The sequence below is a fragment of the Heterodontus francisci genome, chromosome 2 (genome assembly GCF_036365525.1).
Source record: "Heterodontus francisci isolate sHetFra1 chromosome 2, sHetFra1.hap1, whole genome shotgun sequence".
In the NCBI taxonomy this organism is placed as follows: Eukaryota; Metazoa; Chordata; class Chondrichthyes; order Heterodontiformes; family Heterodontidae; genus Heterodontus; species Heterodontus francisci.
Genome location: NC_090372.1, coordinates 52259898 through 52282231, shown reverse-complemented (window position 1 = coordinate 52282231; position 22334 = coordinate 52259898). Strand labels below are relative to the sequence as shown.

The window sequence follows — 22334 nt, the reverse complement described above, 5'->3', positions numbered from 1 at the left end:
TAAAGTAATTGATTTTACCTACACATCCGACTCAGTATATTTACTGAACCAGACTGAAGGCAAAAAGAACTCAGATTTACAAGTTCACCAGATAGCCATATTTGTAAAGGGGTTTGCGCATGCACACACCTAACAACCACTTGCAACATGCAGAGCAAACACATCATGATGTAAACCAGTGTGCAATGCTGCTTTGATGTCATTTTTGAGCTCCATGCTCCAGCAAATGCCCTTTCTTAACCTTGCACAGCTGAACACAATGTTAAGCGGCATGAAGGACCACATTCCCCCCCCAAACCCTACTCCACCAGTTCTATTTGAAGGGGTCATGAACTACTTAAAAGATTATTTCTTCTGATTGTTGGTGCAATTCTACATGTTTTGGTGAGCTTTTCCATATTTCTCTAAAGGTTCAATGGTCTACATGGAGTGATCTGGCTGATGCTGAAGTACTTTGTTGTTGCCTTAAAGGCTTGTGCTGAAACTAGTTACTTGCTGACATGGATGGCCTAGCAGGCCTGCTTCTTGGAATTGAGCATGACGAAGAGAATGAAGAAAGGCCACGCAGAGCAGGACAAGCTGCTAGGAGAGGGAAGAGGAGGAAGGGAGGAGAAGGGCTCTCAGCAGGAGGCCATATCCACAGCGGGTGTTTAGGGAACACAATGGAAAGGATGGACCTCAAGCTCTGCACAAAGCCCTGTGCCAAGTTGGTACTGGACTCCTCCAAGCTCTTTGACATTTTATTTATTTTTTTATTTTATTTAGAGATACAGCACTGAAACAGGCCCTTTGGCCCACCAAGTCTGTGATCGCAGGCTTTCCGGCAAGGTTTCCATTCAAAGTGCTTTCAGCCTTCTTCTACAGTGCGACATCATAGTCTTCATCAGAGTCCTCTGCAGCAGAATTAATGTGTGATCTTGTATTCCAGCGAGCTAGCACCTGAGTGATCCTTTTCTCCCACTCTGGTTCCTGCGCACTTGTGGCCGTTTTCTCATCACATGCATATCCCTCCTCTATCCCAACATCTAAAATGTGCCAAGTGTCAGCACATCTGAGCGGTTGGCGCAAGATATAGCCAGGCAGGGAGGCTTCATTAGAGGCAAGGTGTCATCACCCCTCGGTCAGGTTTCCGTTGAGGCAATGATGTCAATACAATCATCCACAATAAGTCCATGGATGGCAAGGGCCTTGTTCACAAGTGAACAGACATTCTGGAGGGAGATGCATAGAGGGGTAGTGAGAGATGATCCGCTGGTAGAGTCCACAGGGTCAGCAATGAGAAGGGTGAGTTGGACTGGAAGAAAATTGGCAAGATTAGCTGCCAGTGGATGCATTGGGTGGAAAGGTCAATGAGAGTGTGGGATGGGGCAATTGGGGTTGCTGCTCATAATGAACTATTGACGAGTGCCTCAATTAGCCCATCGGAGGATGCCAAGAGAGGAACAGAGGGAAGCTGTAAGCTTATCTAATAGGGAGTCAAGCCTCAGATGGTGATAAGAGAGCAAGAAGGTGAGGAGTACTGAAGGGTTGTGGTAGGGAAGTGTGAGGGCAGAGTACCTGGGAGTGGAGAAGTGAAAGGAGGCATGACAATAGAAGAGAGCCGAGGAGGGATAAAGAGAAAAGTTAAAGAGAAAGAGCAAACTTGAAAACAGATTGATGGGCTCGGCAGCCAAAATGCGCATGCAAATGGACTCAGGGAGGGCTCAAGTTACATAGGTCTAGTTACATAAAAATTAGGGTACATAAAAATATGGTAGCAAACTGGAAATAGGAAATAGATTGAAATAATAGGAAGGATTCCAGAGTTCAGGGCTATGGCAGCGGAGATCTTTAGAGGACAGTTTGACCGAGTGGGCTAGGGGAAGAGCAGAAAGTGGCAGAAGCAGCTGATCAGATGTGCTCAGTCTTAGAGACAAAGAAGTCCATGTGCTCCTCATATGCATTGATGTACTTCCCCCTTTCTTGCAGGGAAGGTGGCGCATAACAGGAGGCAGTAGGAAAGAACTGGAGGGGAAGAAGCGTGCCTGCATGTTTTAACCCCCACGTAGGAGACAGTGTTGGGTATCATGTGAAAGGTCATCGCTGAGGCTGTGGTCACTGGTAGGGCTGAAGCAATTAATGATGAGGATATCCATATACCTAATCCTCCTTCTCTCATTCCACTTCTCCCTCATCTCAAAGTTTTTTGACTTGGAACCTGCAGGAGTGCAAACATGCACTTCTTACTGCCTCCATTCCCTTCACCACAACCCAATCCATGTCCCTTTTTAATTTCAGATGCTCAAGAACTGGAACTTGTCCAGCAGTAGAGGAAGAAGATAGGGAAGACGAAGAGATACCGTCACTGGATCTCATTGTCACAGCCGCTGTTGAAGGAGCCTTGACAAGTTGCTGCAGTGCACCTTGTATATGGTACACACTGCTACCACTGGGTTTCTGTGGTGAAGGGAGTGAATGTTTAAAGGTGGTGGATGGGGTGATGGTCTAGCAGGCTGCTTTGTCCTGAATGGTATTGAGCTTCTTGAGTGTTGTTGGAGCTACATTCATCTAGGCAAGTGGAGAATATTCCATCACACTCCTGACTTGTACCTTGTCGATGGCTTTGGGAGTGTAATGATATAAAGCATCTTTGAATGGTAGGGCTGAGGCCTGGTTGGTAGAGATTGTTGGATGGTTTAACTCACCATAAATCAGATGCTGTAGTTTGATGCTAATGGCCAAAGTCCAGAGAACTAAGAGCTAGATGTAGTGACATGCAAATTAAATCAAAGACTTTGAAAAATGGATAAACTCTTTTCGACATAACAAAACTTAATTTGAACTTCTCCGAGCCTTAAGTAAAGCATTTCAGCCTAACAAACAGCGAAATTCTGATTAACTTGGATTGCTGATCTTAATTTACTCCTCACAGTTCCAAAATCCACCCCAGGTCATCTGTTAATTTATAATATGTAAAAACAACTTACATTTTACATATTCAGATTTTCCCTTTTAGCTCCCAAAGTTGCATCTCACAGGAAGTTCTGGACAGTGGGCTTTCCCTTTGGCTTCATCAGTGACCTCTAAATAAAGTGACCTAAGCAGTCACTGACCCCTTATAAACCATATGTGTAGGTTTATAGCCATAAATCATCACATGGGCAGCAACTGTAGAGCGCATCATAGTCATTTCTGAGAAACTTACAATTATTGCAAATGAGTCTTTGATATTCTCGGAACATATGAACAGAAGTAGGCTAATGAACTCAAGCCTGTTCCACCATTCAATTAGATCAAGACTGACCTATATCTTAAATCCATCTACCCACCTTGGATCCATAAATCTTAATATCCTAGCCTAACAAAAATCTATCAATCCTGTTTTGAAATTTTCAATTGATCGGGCCTCAACAGCATTTCTGGGTAACAGAGTTACAGATTTCCATGAACTTTGTGTGAAGAAGTTCTTCTGGAAATTATTTCTGAATGGCCCAGCTCTAATTTTATGATTACTCCCCCTTCTTCTGGACTCCCTCACCAAAGGAAATAGTTTCTCTGCATCAAGCCTATTTTAATTCATCTTAAGCACCTCAATTAGATTACCCCCTAATCTTTTGTACTCAAGAGAATACAAGCCTAGTCTATGCAACCCATATCATTCTGGTGAATCTGCAGTGCAACCCCTCCAAAGCCAATATATCCTTGCTGAGGTGTAGTGACCAGAACTGTGTGCAGTAATCTAAATACCATCTAACCAGAGCTTTACATAACTTTAACTTAACTTCCACACTTTTGAATTCCAGCCTCCATAAAGTAAAGGCCAAGTTTGATAGAGGTGTTTAAAATCATGAATGGTTTTGATAGAGTAAATAAAGAGCGACTGTTTCCAGCGGTCAAAGAGTTGGTAACTAGAGGACACAGTTTAAGGTAACTGGCAACAGAACAAGAGGCAACATGAAGATCTGGAATGCACTGCCTGAAAGGGTGGTGGAAGCAAATTCAAAATTAATTTTTGAAAGTGAATTGGATAAATACTTGAAGGGGAAAAAATACAGGGCTATGGGGAAAGAACAGGGGAATGGGATTAATTAGATAGCCAGCACAGGTCTTCTTTGGGCCTCCTTATCTCGAGAGACAATAGATATGCACCTGGAGGTGGTCAGTGGTTTGTGAAGCAGTGCCTGGAGTGGCTATAAAGGCCAATTCTAGAGTGACACGCTCTTCCACAGGTGCTGCAGAGAAATGTGTTTGTCGGGGCTGTTGCACAGTTGGCTCTCCCCTTGCGCCTCTGTCTTTTTTCCTGCCAACTACTAAGTCTCTTCGACTCGCCACATTTTAGCCCTGTCTTTATGGCTGCCCGCCAGCTCTGGCGAACGTTGGCAACTGACTCCCACGACTTGTGATCAATGTCACAGGATTTCATGTCGCGTTTGCAGACGTCTTTAAAGCGGAGACATGGACGGCCGGTGGGTCTGATACCAGTGGCGAGCTCGCTGTACAATGTGTCTTTGGGGATCTTGCCATCTTCCATGCGGCTCAAATGGCCAAGCCATCTCAAGCGCCGCTGACTCAGTAGTGTGTACAAGCTGGGGATGTTGGCCGCCTCGAGGACTTCTGTGTTGGAGATACATTTCTGCCACCTGATGCCAAGCATTCTCCGGAGGCAGCGAAGATGGAATGAATTGAGACGTCGCTCTTGGCTGACATATGTTGTCCAGGCCTCGCTGCCATAGAGCAAGGTATTGAGGACACAGGCCTGATACACTCGGACTTTTGTGTTCCGTGTCAGTGCGCCATTTTCCCACACTCTCTTGGCCAGTCTGGACATAGCATTGGAAGCCTTACCCATGTGCTTGTTGATTTCTGCATCTAGAGACAGGTTACTGGTGATAGTTGAGCCTAGGTAGGTGAACTCTTGAACCACTTCCAGAGCGTGGTCGCCAATATTGATGGATGGAGCATTTCTGACGTCCTGTCCCATGATGTTCGTTTTCTTGAGGCTGATGGTTAGGCCAAATTCATTGCAGGCAGCCGCAAACCTGTTGATGAGACTCTGCAGGCACTCTTCAGTGTGAGATGTTAAAGCAGCATCGTCAGCAAAGAGGAGTTCCCTGATGAGGACTTTCCGTACTTTGGACTTCGCTCTTAGACGGGCAAGGTTGAACAACCTGCCCCCGATCTTGTGTGGAGGAAAATTCCTTCTTCAGAGGACTTGAACGCATGTGAAAGCAGCAGGGAGAAGAAAATCCCAAAAAGCGTGGGTGTGAGAACACAGCCCTGTTTCACGCCACTCAGGATAGGAAAGGGCTCTGTTGAGGAGCCACCATGTTGAATTGTGCCTTTCATATTGTCATGGAATGAGGTGATGATACTTAGTAGCTTTGGTGGACATCCGATCTTTTCTAGCAGTCTGAAGAGACCACGTCTGCTGACGAGGTCAAAGGCTTTGGTGAGATCAATGAAAGCAATGTCATGGAAGCAAATCTGTTGTTCGCGGCATTTCTCCTGTATCTGACGAAGGGAGAACAGCATGTCAACGGTCGATCTCTCTGCACGAAAGCCACACTGTGCCTCAGGGTAGACGCGCTCGGCCAGCTTCTGAAGCCTGTTCAGAGCGACTCGAGCAAAGACTTTCCCCACTATGCTGAGCAGGGAGATTCCACGGTAGTTGTTGCAGTCACCGCGGTCACCTTTGTTTTTATAGAGGGTGATGATATTGGCATCGCGCATGTCCTGTGGTACTGTTCCCCCGTCCCAGTACAGGCATAGCAGTTCATGTAGTGCTGAGAGTATAGCAGGCTTGGCACTCTTGATTATTTAAGGGGTAATGCTGTCCTTCCCAGGGGCTTTTCCGCTGGCGAGAGAATCAATGGCATCACTGAGTTCTGATTTGGTTGGCTGTATGTCCAGCTCATCCATGACTGGTAGAGGCTGGGCTGCATTGAGGGCAGTCTCAGTGACAGCATTCTCCCTGGAGTACAGTTCTAGGTAGTGCTCAACCCAGCGGTCCATTTGCTTGTGTTGGTCAGTGATTATGTCCCCTGATTTAGATTTGAGGGGGGTGATCTTCTTGATGGTTGGCCCAAGAGCTCTCTTCATGCCATCATACATTCCTCTGATGTTTCCGGTGTCTGAGGCCAGCTGAATATGACTGCATAGGTGTTGCCAGTAGTCGTTTGCGCAGCGCCTGGCTGTTCTTTGTGCAGTGCTTCTGGCTGCTTTAAGTGCTGCGGATGTTAAATCGCTGGGGGCTTTCTTGTAGTTCAACAGTGCAATGCGCTTAGCGGCTATGACAGGTTCCAGCTCTTCATTATGAGATTGAAACCAGTCTGCATTTCTCTTTGCACTTTTGCCGTAGGTGGTCAAAGCTGACTCATAGATGGTGTCTCTGATGTGGGCCCACTTGGTCTCAGCATCCCCTGTCGGAGTGTTTTGAATGACTGTTACAAGTGAATTTAGAAATTTTTGTAACAGCTGTGGGTGAGAAATTCTGCTCGTGTTGATGCGAGGGTGGCCCTTCTGCTTGGAATGATGCAACTTCTTTGGTCTGAGTCTAACCTTGCTGCACACCAGGGAGTGGTCGATGTCGCAGTCTGCACTGTGGAAGCTGCGTGTGATTTGAACACTGTTTAAGGCGGCTCGCCAGCACAGGTATGATGGGCCAAATGGCCTCTTTCTATGCTGCATCATTCTATGATTCTATTAGCCATTTTGATTATTTTTGTACCTATGTGTGAGTTTTTAGTGATTTTTGCCCTTGGACCCCTAAATCTCTCTGCTCCTCCACAGTTCTGAGCTTCCCATCATTTAACAACCATCAAAGAGACGTGCTCTCTTCAGACTACTAGAAAAGATCGGATGTCCACCAAAGCTACTAAGTATCATCACCTCATTCCATGACAATATGAAAGGCACAATTCAACATGGTGGCTCCTCATCAGAGCCCTTTCCTATCCTGAGTGGTGTGAAACAGGGCTGTGTTCTCGCACCCACACTTTTTGGGATTTTCTTCTCCCTGCTGCTTTCACATGCGTTCAAATCCTCTGAAGAAGGAATTTTCCTCCACACAAGATCAGGGGGCAGGTTGTTCAACCTTGCCCGTCTAAGAGCGAAGTCCAAAGTACGGAAAGTCCTCATCAGAGAACTCCTCTTTGCTGACGATGCTGCTTTAACATCTCACACTGAAGAATGCCTGCAGAGTCTCATCGACAGGTTTGCGTCTGCCTGCAATGAATTTGGCCTAACCATCAGCCTCAAGAAAACGAACATCATGGGGCAGGATGTCAGAAATGCTCCATCCATCAATATTGGCGACCACGCTCTGGAAGTGGTTCAAGAGTTCACCTACCTAGGCTCAACTATCACCAGTAACCTGTCTCTAGATGCAGAAATCAACAAGCGCATGGGTAAGGCTTCCACTGCTATGTTCAGACTGGCCAAGAGAGTGTGGGAAAATGGCGCACTGACACGGAACACAAAAGTCCGAGTGTATCAGGCCTGTGTCCTCAGTACCTTGCTCTACGGCAGCGAGGCCTGGACAACGTATGCCAGCCAAGAGCGACGTCTCAATTCATTCCATCTTCGCTGCCTTCGGAGAATACTTGGCATCAGGTGGCAGGACTATATCTCCAACACAGAAGTCCTTGAAGTGGCCAACATCCCCAGCTTATACACACTACTGAGTCAGCGGCGCTTGAGATGGCTTGGCCATGTGAGCCGCATGGAAGATGGCAGGATCCCCAAAGACACATTGTACAGCGAGCTCGCCACTGGTATCAGACCCACCGGCCGTCCATGTCTCCGTTATAAAGACGTCTGCAAACGCGACATGAAATCGTGTGACATTGATCACAAGTCGTGGGAGTCAGTTGCCAGCATTCGCCAGAGCTGGCGGGCAGCCATAAAGACAGGGCTAAATTGTGGCGAGTCGAAGAGACTTAGTAGTTGGCAGGAAAAAAGACAGAGGCGCAAGGGGAGAGCCAACTGTGCAACAGCCCCAACAAACAAATTTCTCTGCAGCACCTGTGGAAGAGCCTGTCACTCCAGAATTGGCCTTTATAGCCACTCCAGGCGCTGCTTCACAAACCACTGACCACCTCCAGGCGCGTATCCATTGTCTCTCGAGATAAGGAGGCCCAAAAGAAAAAGAAAGGTTCAAAGTGAATGACCTTATCCTTCTCCATGCTGAACTCTATCTGTCAGTTTTGCTCTCAATTAATCGATCAAAGTCCCTTTGAAACTTTCTGCTTCCATCTACACTATTTACTACTGTGCCACCTAACTTAGTGTTAACATAGAAACATAGAAAATAGGAGCAGGAGTAGACCATTTGGCCCTTCGACCCTGCTCCGCCATTCATTATGATCATGGCTGATCATCCAACTCAGTAACCTGTTCCTGCTTGCCCCCCATATCCTTTGATTCCTTCACCCCAAGAGATATATCTAACTCCTTCTTGAAAACATACAATGTTTTGGCCTCAACTGCTTTCTGTGGTAGCAAATTTTACAGGTTCACCACTCGCTGGGTGAAGAAATTTCTCCTCATCTCAGTCCTGAATGGTTTACCCCGTATCCTTAGACTATGGCCCCTGGTTCTGGACTCCCCCACCATCAGGAACATCCTTCCTGCATCTACCCTGTCAAGTCCTGTTAGAATTTTATCGGTTTCTATGAGATCCCCCCTCACTCTTCTGAACTCCAGCGAATATAATCCTAACCGACTCAATCTCTCCTCATACGTCAGTCCCGCCATTCCAGGAATCAGTCTGGTAAACCATCGCTGCACTCCCTCTATCGCAAGAACATCCTTCCTCAGATAAGGAGACCAAAACTGTACACAATACTCCAGGTATGGCCCTGTATAATTGCAGCAAGACATCCCTGCTCCTGTACTCGAATCCTCTCACTATGAAGGCCAACATACCATTTTCTGTTTTTACCACCTGTTGCACCTGCATGCTTACCTACAGCGACTGGTGTACCAGAACACCCAGGTCTCATTGCATATTCCCCTCTCTCTGTTTATAGCCGTTCAGATAATAATCTGCCTTCCTTTTTTGCTACCAAAGTGAATAACCTCACATTTATCCACATTATACTGCATATGCCTTGCATTTGCCCACTCACTCAACTTGTTCAAATCACCCTGAAGCCTCTCTGCATCCTCCTCACAACTCACCCTCCCACCCAGTTTTGTGTCATCTGCAAATTTGGAGATATTACATTTAGTTCCCTCATCTAAATCATTAATATATATTGTGAATAGCTGCGGTCCTAGCATCGAAAGACCCATTTATCCCTATTCTTTGTTTCCTGTCTGCCAACCAATTTTCTGTCCATCGCAATACACTACCCCCAATCCCATAAGCTTTAATTTTACACACTAATCTCTTATGTGGAACTTTGTCGAAAGCCTTCTGAAAGTCCAAATAAACCACATCCACTGGCTGTCCCTCATCAACTCTACTAGTTACATCCTCGAAGAACTCTAATAGATTTGTCAAGCATGATTTCCCTTTCGTAAATCCATGCTGACTGTCCGATTCTACCACTGTTCTCCAAGTGCTCTGCTATAAAATCTTTGAAAATGGACTCTAGAATTTTCCCCACTACCAACGTCAGGCTGACTGGTCGATAATTCCCTGATTTCTCTATACCTCCCTTTTTAAATAGTGGGATTACATTAGCTACCCTCCAATCTGTAGCAACTGTTCCAGAGTCTATAGAATCTTGGAAGATGACCACCAATGCATCCACTATTTCTAGGGCCACTTCCTTAAGTACTCTGGGATGCAGACCATCAGGCCCTGGGGATTTATCTATAGCTCTCCATATGGCAATATGGCTTGCTATTCATTATTCCAAGCTGTTCGTAAATATATTGAAAAATTGAGACCCCAGTACAAATCCCTGGGGATCACTAGTAGTCCAGCCCTGCCAGTTGGAGAACATGTCCATCTCCTAGCTCTCAACCAATTCCCTAACCATGTCAATAGATTTCCTCTAATTTCTTCTGCTCTCATTTTGTTAGCAGTCTTGTATGTGAAAACTTAATCAAATGCCCTCTGGAGATCTATATAAATAACATCACATACCCTCCCTTATGTGCCACATTAGTCACATCTTCAAAAAATTCAACTGGGTTTGTTGGCCATGACTTGTCCTTTACAAATCTATGCTGACTCTCTCTGATCAGTTCCAAAGATTTTTAGACCAAAGGTCCATCAAAGATACGTTTTTGTAAATTGTGCCTCATGGTCTTACGTCAAGATTCAGAGCAAAACAAATGAGACTATCAATAAATGAATTTCTATAGTTCATTCAGATTTAACTAAATATGGACATTGAGTTAAATCTTACCTCAATAAACATGTACAGCGAGAGAAGCATTACTCCAAGATTATATATTATTAAGTGAATCCTGAGTGAGAATGCAGGTTTTTCCTTCATATACTTTGTTCCCAGCCATATAGTGAACAGGTAGAATAGTGTAAGGAGGAAGGTAGGTAAATAAGAATCCAGCATAAGCCATCCTCTAACCCTGGGATCTAAAAATGAAGAGGAAAATCACATCAGATCTGGATCCCTATGTTTAACAATTGCTATATTATACACTAAATATACTGGAAAAAGTGCAACCAAAACCTTCCACAGTCATTTCAGAAATTAATCAAGAAGAAAGAAATGATTGTTTAGTTGGTTGAATTTGCATTTTTTGTATTAATTCCATGACCCTTCAAAATCTGTAGGAATACTTGAATATAGAGCCATAGAGTCATTTATGGCACAGGAGGCCATTCAGCCCAAAGTCAATGCTGCTCTCCACGGAGCTATCCAGTTAGTCCCACTCCTCCGCTTGATCTCCATAGTCCTGCAAGTTTAATTCCTTTAAGTGCCCATCCAATTTCCTTTTGAAGTCGTTGATTGTTTCCGCTTCCACCAACCTCATGGGCAACGAGTTCCAGGTCATTACCACTTGCTGCGTAAATGAGTTCTTCCTCACATTCCCCCTGCATCTCTTACCCAAAACCTTCAACCTGTGCCCTCCGTTGCTTGTACCATCAGTTAATGGGAACAGTATTTCCTTGTCTACCTTATCTAAGCTTGTCAGAATCTTGTACACCTCTATCAAATCTCCCCTCAATCTCCTTTGCTCCAGGGAGAACAACCCCAGCTTTTCCAACCTAACCTTGTAACTAAAATCCCCCATCCCTGGAACCATTCTGGTAAATCTCTGCTGCACCCTCTCAAGGATCCTCACATACTTTCTAAAGTGTGTTGACTAGAACTGGACACAATAGTTGTGGCCTAACCAAGCTTTATAAAGGTTCAGCACAACTTCCCTGCTTTTGTATTCAATGCCTCTATTTATGAAGCCCAAGATCTCATATGTTTTGCTAACTACTCTCTCGATATGTCCTGCCACCTTCAAATATCAATGCACATGCACCCCTAGGTCATTCCATTCCTACATACTCTTTCGAACAGTGCCATTAAGTACATTGCCTCACTCTATTCCTTCAGCCAAAATGCATCACCTCACACTTTTCTGTATTAAATTCCATCTGCCACTTGTCTGCCCATTCCGCTAGCCTATCTTTGTCCTGTTCCAGGCGATTCGCATCATCCTCGCTGTTTGCCACTCCTCCAAGTTTGGTTTCATTGGAAAATTTTGAAGTTCTACTCTGTATTCCAAGATCCAATATCACAATATCAATCACAGGAGCTGGATAAGTAAGTTTTTGCATTAAATAGAAATTAAAGGGGAAAGATTATCAGGAATCCCTGGGGTTTGATCTTAACTCTTAGGGGTCTGACAAGTGGAGTGCACAGTCGGCCTGGCTGTTCCAGGGGCAACTTTAGCTGCTTCATCAATGGCCTTCCTTCTATCATAAGGTCAGGAGTGGGGATGTTCACTGATGCACAGTGCTCCATTCCATTCGCAGCTCCTCAGATAGTGAAGCCATCTGTGCCTGCATGCAGCAAGACCTGGAAAACATTCAGGCTTGGCCTGACAAGTAGCAAGGAACATTCATGCCACACAAGTGCCAGGCAATGACCATCTCCTACATGGGAGAATCATCTCCCCTTGAGATTCAATAGCATTACCATTGCTGAATCCCCCACCATCAACATCCTAGGGATTACCATTGACCAGAAACTTAACTGGACCAGCTACATAAATACTGTAGCTACAAGTGCAGGTCAGAGGCTGGGGTTTCTGTGGCAAGTGAATCAATAAAGCCTTTCCACCATCTACAAGGCATAAGTCAGGAGTGTGATTTTTTTTTTATTTGTTCATGGGATGTGGGCATCGTTGGGTGGGCCAGCATTAATTGCCCATCCCTAATTGCTCTTGAGAAGGTGGTGGTGAGCCACCTTCTTGAACTGCTGCAGTCCAGTGGGTCAGTACAGTGTGCAGATTGCAAGCTGAGTGTAGAGTTCCGCGTTTGGTGAGTGGCAAATTCGGGGAAGGGGGAGGAGGTGCTCCATTTTTCTACTTTTTTTGCTACTTTTTTAACCCTCCAGTATTCGGTGCTTCGGTGCAGTGGAAAGAGCTGGTTGGTGAGTAACTGGTAAGCTATTCTACTTATAATAAATAGTCTGTAAAGTTAAGGTATGGCAGGGCAGCTCTGCTGAGTGGAATGTACAGCCTGTGACATGTGGGAAGTCATGGATGCACCATGTGTCCTAGACAAACACATTTGCAGTAAGTGTCACTGGCTGCAGAAGCTTCAGCTCCAGGTTTCAGAACGCGAGTGGCAGAGGACTATTTAGGTTTAGGGAGGTGGTCACACTGCGGGTTAGAAGCCTGCAGGCAGATAGGGAATGGGTGGTCACCAGGCAGTGAGAGCGCCAGCAAGGTAGTGCAGAAGTCCCCTGATATGATCTCACCTGCTAATTGGTTTTCCATTTTGAATACTGGTGAGGGTGATGGTTCCTCAGAGGAAAGCAGTCGCAGCCAAGTCTGTGGCACCACAGGTGGCTCATCTGCACAGGGGAGGAAGAAGCGTGGAACAGCAGTAGTGATAGGGGGACTTGTTAGTTAGGGGAACAGGCAGGCATTTCTGCGGCAGTAAACATGACTCCAGGATGGTGTGTTGCCTTCCTTGTATCAGGGTCAAAGATGTCACAGAGCAGCTGCAGGACATTCTTCTGGGGGAGGGTGAACAGCCACATTGAGAGGCTGGCGGCTGCTGATTTCTGCTTGTTCCAGGTCCCGTTTACCGGGTGGTGGTGGCACCCCTCCACCGCCTTTGTTCCAAGGAGAGTTTCATCTGTTGACTTTTTTAAATTAAAATAAAACCACCCAGTCGTGTTCCACATTGGTACTAATGACATAGGTAAGAAGGGCGTTGAGGTCCTGATAGCAGATTTTAGGGAGCTCGGAAGGAGATTAAAAAGCAGGACCTCAAAAGCAGTAATCTCAGGATTACTCCCAGTGCCATGTGCAAGTGAGCATAGGAATAGGAGAATTGAGCAATTGAACACGTGGCTGGAGAACTGGTGTAGGAAGGAGGGCATCAGATTTCTGAGACATTGGGACTGGTTCTGGGGCAGGTGGAACCTGTACAAGTTGGATGGGTTGCATCTTAGCAGGACTGGGAGGAATATCCTCGCAGGCAGATTTGCCCATGCTGTTGGGGAGGGTATAAACCAAGTTGTCAGGGGGATGGGAATCTGACAGGGATCTCAGATTGGAGGGAAGCAAAACTGATAACTTGTCAGGGGTGTGGGAACCAGGAGCAAGTATCAGAGAGGAATACCAAGGAGCACAGAATACTGGGAGAGATAGACAGATAGCACTAGAGTAGGGAATAGAAAGTTATTGGTGGGGTCAGAGTAAGGGACAAAGTAATAAAGTCTGAATCAGGGTTAATGTGCATATATGTGAATGCACGGAGTGCGGTTAATAAGACTGGTGAGGAACAGGTGCAGATTGCCATGTAGAAATATGATATTGTGGCTATAACAGAGACCTGGCTCAAAGAAGGGCAGGACTGGGTGTTAAATATTCCTGGATACAAGGTATTCAGGAAAGATAGGAAATGATGGCGGTATTGATCAAGGAGAGCATTTCAGTGCTGGAGAAAAAGGATGTCCCAAAGCAGTCGAGGGCAGAGTCAATTTGGCGAGAGCTAAGGAATTAAAAAGGTGCAGTGACATTGCTCAGTGTTGTCTATAGGCCACCAGCTTGTGGGATGTGGAGGAACAAATTTGCAAGGAAATTAGAGAGGTGCAAAATTTACAGGTTATTTATAATGGTGGAGTTTAATTATATCAGCCATAGACCAACCATGGAGCCACACAGTGGCACAGTGGTTAGTGTTTTCGTGATGTCAGTCTCAACAGGGTTTGCTGAATGCTAGGGCTCAGTGGTGATATTCACTTCTTTAATATTTTACTTGCAGCCTTGGTAGTTTTCACAGAAGATTCCTTCTTAGAAATTGACTTGATCACACCTACAGCCACAGTCTCATGTCACGGACAGCAAAACGTCCTAGAGGTGGGTATTCTGAAAAGCTCTCCACACACATGCGCTTGGTTGGAACCATCTCTACAATGGCTGCATCTCCAGACTTCACAGCTTTGGGGCAATCTTCCAACTTCTTGCCTGGAACGACGATCTATCTTCTCTTTCAACTCCCTAAACTTGCAGGCAATGTGGGCAGTATGACAATCCAGTACAGGGGCATAGTCAGCACATATTTGTCCAGGGTGGTTCAGGATAATAACCTGTGCAATAAAGGAAGCAGCTTCCATTGGAGGATCAACTTTGTTGTCACCAGCTCCAGTGACCCGGGTTCAGTTCTGGGTACTGCCTGTGAGGAGTTTGCAAGTTCTCCCTGTGACCACGTGGGTTTCCGCCGGGTGCTCCGGTTTCCTCCCATAGCCAAAGACTTGCAGGTTGATAGGTAAATTGGTCATTGTAAATTGCCCCCAGTGTAGGTAGGTGGTAGGCGAATGGTGGGGATGTTGTAGGGAATATGGGATTAATGTAGGATTAATATAAATGGGTGGTTGTTGGTCGGCACAGACTCGGTGGGCAGAAGGGCCTGTTTCAGCGCTGTATCTCTAAATAAATAAATAGACTGGGATAACAGCAGTGTAAAGGGCAGTGAGGGGCAAGAGTTCCTACAGTGTGTTCAGGAAAATTTTCTGCAACAGTATGTTGCTAGTCCAATGAGAAAGGAGGCACTGCTATACGTGGTTCTTGGCAATGAGGTGGGCCAAGTGGATCAAGTATCAGTAGGAGAGCATTTAGGAGATAGTGATCATTGTATCATAAGGTTTAGGCTGACTATGGAAAAGGACAAAAAGCAATCCAGGGTAAGAATAATTAACTGGGGGAAGGCCAATTTCAATGGGCTGAGAATGAATAAATTGGAGTCAAAAGCTGGAAGGAAAACCTGTAGATGAACCTTTAAAGAAGAGTTCATTCCGGCACAGTCAAGGTATGTTCCCTCGAAGGGGAAAAGTAGGGCAAACAAATCCAGAGTTCTCTGGATGACAAAAGAGGTAGAGATTAAGATAAAGAAGAAAAAGTGTGCTTATGACAGATGCCAGGTAAAAACTACTATTGAGAACCAGGCTGAGGGGAAGTGAAAAAGCAAATAAGAGAAGCAAAGACAGATCATGAAAATAGACTGGCAGCTAGCATTAAAGGAAATCCCAAAGTTTTTGAAAGGCATATAAATAGTAAAAGGGTGGTAAAAGGAATGGGGCCGATTAGGGACCAGAAAGGGGATTTACCCATGGAGGAAGAGGGCATAGCTGAGTTATTAAATGAATACTTTGCATCTGTTTTTACCAAAGAAGATGCAACCCAGGCAATGTTGAAAGATGAGGTAAGTCAAACACTAGAGGGGTTTAAAACTGATAAAAGAAGTAGTATTAGATAGGCTGTCTGTACTTAAAGTGGCTAAAACACCAAGACCAGATGAGATGCATCCAAGGATACTGAGGGAAGTGATGGTGGAACTCACAGAGGCACTGGCCATAATTTCTCAGTCTGGTGGTGCCAGAGAACTGGAGAATTGCAAACGTTAGACCCTTGCTCAAAAAAGGGTGTAATGATAAGCCCAGCAACTACAGATCAGCCATGATCCTATTGAATTGCAGGGCAGGTATGAAGGGCCGAATGGCCTACTCCTGCTCTTATTTCTTATGTTCTTATGTACATGCCAGTCAGTTTAACTTTGGTGGTGGGAAAACTTCTAGAAAAAATAATTTGGGACAAAATCAATAGTCACATGGACAAATGTGAGTTAAGGAAAGCCAGCATGGACTTCTTAAGGGAAAATCATGTTTAACTAACTTGCTGGAGTTTTTTGAGGAGGTAACAGAGAGGGTTGATGAGGGCAATGCTGTTGATGTGGTGCACATGGACTTTCAAAAGGCATTTGATACAGTGCCACACAACAGATTTGTGAGCAAACTTGTAGCTCATGGAATAAAGGGGACGGTAACAACATGGATATGAAATTGGCTGAGTAAGGGGAAACAAACAGCAGTGGTTAATGTATGTTTTTCAGGCTGGAGGAAGGTTTGTAGTGGACTTCCCCAGGGATTAGTGTTGGGAACCTTGCTTTTCCTGATACATATTAATGACCAGATCTTGGTGTACAGGGCACAATTTCAAAGTTTTCAGATGATAGGAAACTTCGAAGCATTGTGAACTGTGAGGAGGATAGTGTAGAACTTCAAAAGGACATAGACAAGTTGGTGAAATGGGCAGACAGATGGCAGATGAAGTTCAATGCAGAGAAACGTGAAGTGATTCATTTTGGTAGGAAGAACATGGACAGACAATATAAAGGGTACAATTCTAAAGGGGGTGCTGGAGGGACCTAGATGTATATGTGCATAAGTCATTGAAGGTGGGAGGACAGGTTGAGAGCACGGTTAATAAAGCATACAGTATGCTGGGCTTTATGAATAGAGGCATAGAGTACAAGAGCAAGAAAGTTATGTTTTTATTATTGAAGAGAAAAAGATTAGTGAAGACAAAATGTGGGCCCCTTATAGTCAGAAATGGGGGAATTTATAATGGGGAACAGAGAAATGGCAGACAAATTAAATACATACTTTGGTTCTGTTTTCACAAAGAGGGACATAAATTACCTCCCAGAAATGTTGGGGAACATAGGGTCTAGTGAGAAGGAGGAACTATCTTTTGGGCCTCCTTATCTCGAGAGACAATGGATACGCGCCTGGAGGTGGTCAGTGGTTTGTGAAGCAGCGCCTGGAGTGGCTATAAAGGCCAATTCTGGAGTGACAGGCTCTTCCACAGGTGCTGCAGAGAAATTTGTTTGTTGGGGCTGTTGCACAGTTGGCTCTCCCCTTGCGCCTCTGTCTTTTTTCCTGCCAACTACTAAGTCTCTTCGACTCGCCACAATTTAGCCCTGTCTTTATGGCTGCCCGCCAGCTCTGGCGAATGCTGGCAACTGACTCCCACGACTTGTGATCAATGTCACACGATTTCATGTCGCGTTTGCAGACGTCTTTATAACGGAGACATGGACGGCCGGTGGGTCTGATACCAGTGGCGAGCTCGCTGTACAATGTGTCTTTGGGGATCCTGCCATCTTCCATGCGGCTCACATGGCCAAGCCATCTCAAGCGCCGCTGACTCAGTAGTGTGTATAAGCTGGGGGTGTTGGCCGCTTCAAGGACTTCTGTGTTGGAGATATAGTCCTGCCACCTGATGCCAAGTATTCTCCGAAGGCAGCGAAGATGGAATGAATTGAGACGTCGCTCTTGGCTGGCATACGTTGTCCAGGCCTCGCTGCCGTAGAGCAAGGTACTGAGGACACAGGCCTGATACACTCGGACTTTTGTGTTCCGTGTCAGTGCGCCATTTTCCCACACTCTCTTGGCCAGTCTGGACATAGCAGTGGAAGCCTTACCCATGCGCTTGTTGATTTCTGCATCTAGAGACAGGTTACTGGTGATAGTTGAGCCTAGGTAGGTGAACTCTTGAACCACTTCCAGAGCGTGGTCGCCAATATTGATGGATGGAGCATTTCTGACATCCTGCCCCATGATGTTCGTTTTCTTGAGGCTGATGGTTAGGCCAAATTCATTGCAGGCAGACGCAAACCTGTCGATGAGACTCTGCAGGCATTCTTCAGTGTGAGATGTTAAAGCAGCATCGTCAGCAAAGAGGAGTTCTCTGATGAGGACTTTCCATACTTTGGACTTCGCTCTTAGACGGGCAAGGTTGAACAACCTGCCCCCTGATCTTGTGTGGAGGAAAATTCCTTCTTCAGAGGATTTGAACGCATGTGAAAGCAGCAGGGAGAAGAAAATCCCAAAAAGTGTGGGTGCGAGAACACAGCCCTGTTTCACACCACTCAGGATAGGAAAGGGCTCTGATGAGGAGCCACCATGTTGAATTGTGCCTTTCATATTGTCATGGAATGAGGTGATGATACTTAGTAGCTTTGGTGGACATCCGATCTTTTCTAGTAGTCTGAAGAGACCACGTCTGCTGACGAGGTCAAAGGCTTTGGTGAGATCAATGAAAGCAATGTAGAGGGGCATCTGTTGTTCACGGCATTTCTCCTGTATCTGACGAAGGGAGAACAGCATGTCAATAGTCGATCTCTCTGCACGAAAGCCACACTGTGCCTCAGGGTAGACGCGCTCGGCCAGCTTCTGGAGCCTGTTCAGAGCGACTCGAGCAAAGACTTTCCCCACTATGCTGAGCAGGGAGATTCCACGGTAGTTGTTGCAGTCACCGTGGTCACCTTTGTTTTTATAGAGGGTGATGATGTTGGCATCGCGCATGTCCTGGGGTACTGCTCCCTCGTCCCAGCACAGGCATAGCAGTTCATGTAGTGCTGAGAGTATAGCAGGCTTGGCACTCTTGATTATTTCAGGGGTAATGCTGTCCTTCCCAGGGGCTTTTCCGCTGGCTAGGGAATCAATGGCATCACTGAGTTCCGATTTGGTTGGCTGTATGTCCAGCTCATCCATGACTGGTAGAGGCTGGGCTGCATTGAGGGCAGTCTCAGTGACAGCATTCTCCCTGGAGTACAGTTCTAGGTAGTGCTCAACCCAGCGGTCCATCTGTTTGCGTTGGTCAGTGATTATGTCCCCCGATTTAGATTTGAGGGGGGTGATCTTCTTGATGGTTGGCCCAAGAGCTCTCTTCATGCCATCATACATTCCTCTGATGTTTCCGGTGTCTGAGGCCAGCTGAATATGACTGCATAGGTGTTGCCAGTAGTCGTTTGCGCAACACCTAGCTGTTCTTTGTGCAGTACTTCTGGCTGCTTTAAGTGCTGCGGATGTTAAATCGCTGGGGGCTTTCTTGTAGTTCAAAAGTGCAATGCGCTTAGCGGCTATGACAGGTTCCAGCTCTTCATTATGAGATTGAAACCAGTCTGCATTTCTCTTCGCACTTTTGCCGTAGGTGGTCAAAGCTGACTCATAGATGGCGTCTCTGATGTGGGCCCACTTGGTCTCAGCATCCCCTGTGGGAGTGTTTTGAAGGGCTGTTACAAGTGAATTTAGAAATTTTTGTAACAGCTGTGGGTGAGAAATTTTGCTCGTGTTGATGCGCGGGTGGCCCTTCTGCTTGGAATGATGCAACTTCTTTGGTCTGAGTCTAACCTTGCTGCACACCAGGGAGTGGTCGGTGTCGCAGTCCGCACTGTGGAAGCTGCGTGTGATTTGAACACTGTTTAAGGCGGCTCGCCTTGTGACAATGAGGTCTAGCTGGTGCCAACGACGTGATCTTGGGTGCCTCCATGAAACCTGGTGACAGGGTTTAGTGTGAAAGAACGAGTTGGTGATGCAGAGGTTATGATAGGTACACAACTCAAGCAGTCTCTGCCCGTTCTCATTCATCCTTCCAACGCCATAGCGCCCAAGGCAGGAGGGCCATGAGTCATGGTCGGCCCCAACCCTGGCATTAAAGTCCCCCAGCAGGAATAGGTGTTCGGTGTTGGGGATGCTGCTAATGATGTTATGGAGTTGTTCATAGAACTGGTCTTTAGCTTCAGGTGCGGAGCAGAGTGTTGGAGCATAGATGCTGAGTAGGTGTACTGGACCAGAGGTGGTGAGCAGTCGGATGGACAGTATGCGTTCCGAGCCATTTGAGGGAGGCTCTATCATGCTGAGCAAGGAGTTTCTGATGGCGAAGCCCACTCCATGCTGTCTTGGTTCTTCAGGATCCCTGCCCTGCCAGAAGAAGGTGTAGTCTTGCTCTGCTAGAGAGCCACTCGCGGGGAGGCGAGTCTCCTGAAGTGCTGCAATGTCCACATTGAATCTACTGAGCTCGTTGTTAATGATGGCGGTCTTCCGAGAATCGTTGATTTGTGTAAGGTCTTCCGACAGGCCAGGACACATAGTTCTGACGTTCCAGCTTGCAAAGCGAAGGGCTGGTACCTTCTTTCCTTTTTTCATGTTGTTTGGTGCGGTGTATCAGTCCACCTTTCGGGCAATGACCCTGAGCTCCAAGCACCCATTGAAGCAGGTAGACTGTGGCGGGACAGAACCTTATTGACCGGGGGCTGCCCGGTTTGAGGCGGGCGGTAGCTGTCCAGTGAGGTGCAATGACCTCTCCCACCGACAAAGGCAACCCGTGGCGCCCAGTTTCTACGCCAATTTATCTGGACTTATAACCCGTAACTGCTGCCTTCCGTGTTGTTTTAGTCGCTGTGAGGCAACTATGGAGTGACCTCTCCATGGCGCATGCCTGGGCAAATTTATGGAGGTTGAGAGTTGCCCAGTCGTCAAAACCCCCCTCTCGGCCTTTCTGGTGGGGTCCAAAGGAGTGCAGGACACAACGTTTGGCACCAGTATGGCTGCAGGAACTGCTGGAAACATGCCAAAGGTGACACATGACCGCCTACGGGGTTCCGCTCCGGATTTTCTGTTAGGGTTTACTCCCTTAGCCTTGGTCTCTCCCGAGACGCCCACAAGGCAGTGGGGTTGTTGGGGCCCCTACACAGGTGTAGGATGGTGCCGGTGGGAGGAGGGGATGCAAGGGGGAGGGGTAGAGGGAGGGGGTGGGGGGGGGTGCAGGGGAAGGGGGTGCGGGGTGAAGATGGTGCGAGGGGGGGGGCGGGCTGGGACGGGGTTGTGAGGGGGTGAGCTGTGAGGGTGGAGCAGGGAAGGGGACGGGGGTGGGGGGGGGTGGAAGGGGGGTAAAGGGGGGGGGGGGGAGGGGGGGTGGAATCTGGTGCAGGTAATAAGCCATTTCCTCAGTGCCCACCATCGACGTCCGGAAAGCTCATCCACGACCTTCGGGAGGTGAAGCATCATTTGGCAGACTTAGAGGTGATTACATTTGCTAAGGGTTTTTTTTTTTTTGCAGTGGTTTAAATAAAGGCATGCAGCATTGCCGACAGTGCGCTGCAGATGCTCTCCGAGCCATCTCCCGCGGGCGCTTTGAAGTTGCGGCCGGGGGGGCCGTTCGTGGATGTTTTGGGTGTTCGGGGCACCTTTTCACAGGACTTCTCTCGGGTCCCGCAGCTCCTTCTTCACCTCAATGGACTTACCGCATGCCGTGGCTGCAGACAGTACTATATGAAATCAGTATTAGTAGGGAAATGGTGTTAGGGAAATTGATGCGATTGAAGCCCGATAAATTCCCCGGGCCTGATAATCTATATCCCAAAGTACTTAAGGAAGTGGCCCTAGAAATAGTAGAAGCATTGCTGGTCATTTTTCAAAATTCTATAGACTCTGGAACAGTTCCAACAGATTGGAGGGTAGCTAATGTAACCACACTATTTAAAAAAGGAAGTAGAGAGAAAGCAGGGAATTATAGACTGGTTAGCCTGACATCAGTAGTGGGGAAAACGCTAGAGTCCATTATAAAAGATGTAATAACAGAGCACTTGGAAAACAATGACAGGATTGGACAAAGTCAACATGGATTTATGAAAGGGAAATCATGCTTGACAAATCTACTGGAATTTTTTGAGGATGGAACTAGTCGAATAGATAAGGGAGAACCAGTGGATGTGGTGTATTTGGACTTTCAAAAGGCTTTCAATAAGGTCCCACATAAGAGATTAGTGTGCAAAATTAAAGCACATGGGACATGGGGTAAGGTACTGACAGGAAGAACTTGCAAACTCCGCACAGGCAATACCCAGAACGGAACCCGGGTCGCTGCAGCTGTGAGGCTGCGGTGCTAACCACTGCGCCATTGTGCCACCCCAAGACTTGAACCTAATTCAAAAGCTGAGGTTTGTGGAGGTAAAAAGACCAATAGGGTCACCAAAGATCGCCTTTTTCACTGAAGTCCAGGTTGAAAGATGGCTCCTGGGCTGGAAGCTCCCTAGGAAGCTCCCTTGCTGTTCAACTCTATCCATGGCCATCTGCTCCCATCCC

General features: G+C 46.6%; 1 protein-coding gene across 1 annotated transcript in view; it reads right to left on the bottom strand.

The window, feature by feature from the left end:
- The window catches only part of elovl2 (ELOVL fatty acid elongase 2), a 288551-nt gene that overhangs the window by 90368 nt on the left and 175849 nt on the right, over nucleotides 1–22334 (bottom strand). Inside the window, exon 3 of the mRNA XM_068058357.1 lies at nucleotides 10341–10528. Coding sequence (XP_067914458.1) covers nucleotides 10341–10528 — 188 coding nt within the window. The remainder of the gene's footprint in view (nucleotides 1–10340; nucleotides 10529–22334) is intronic.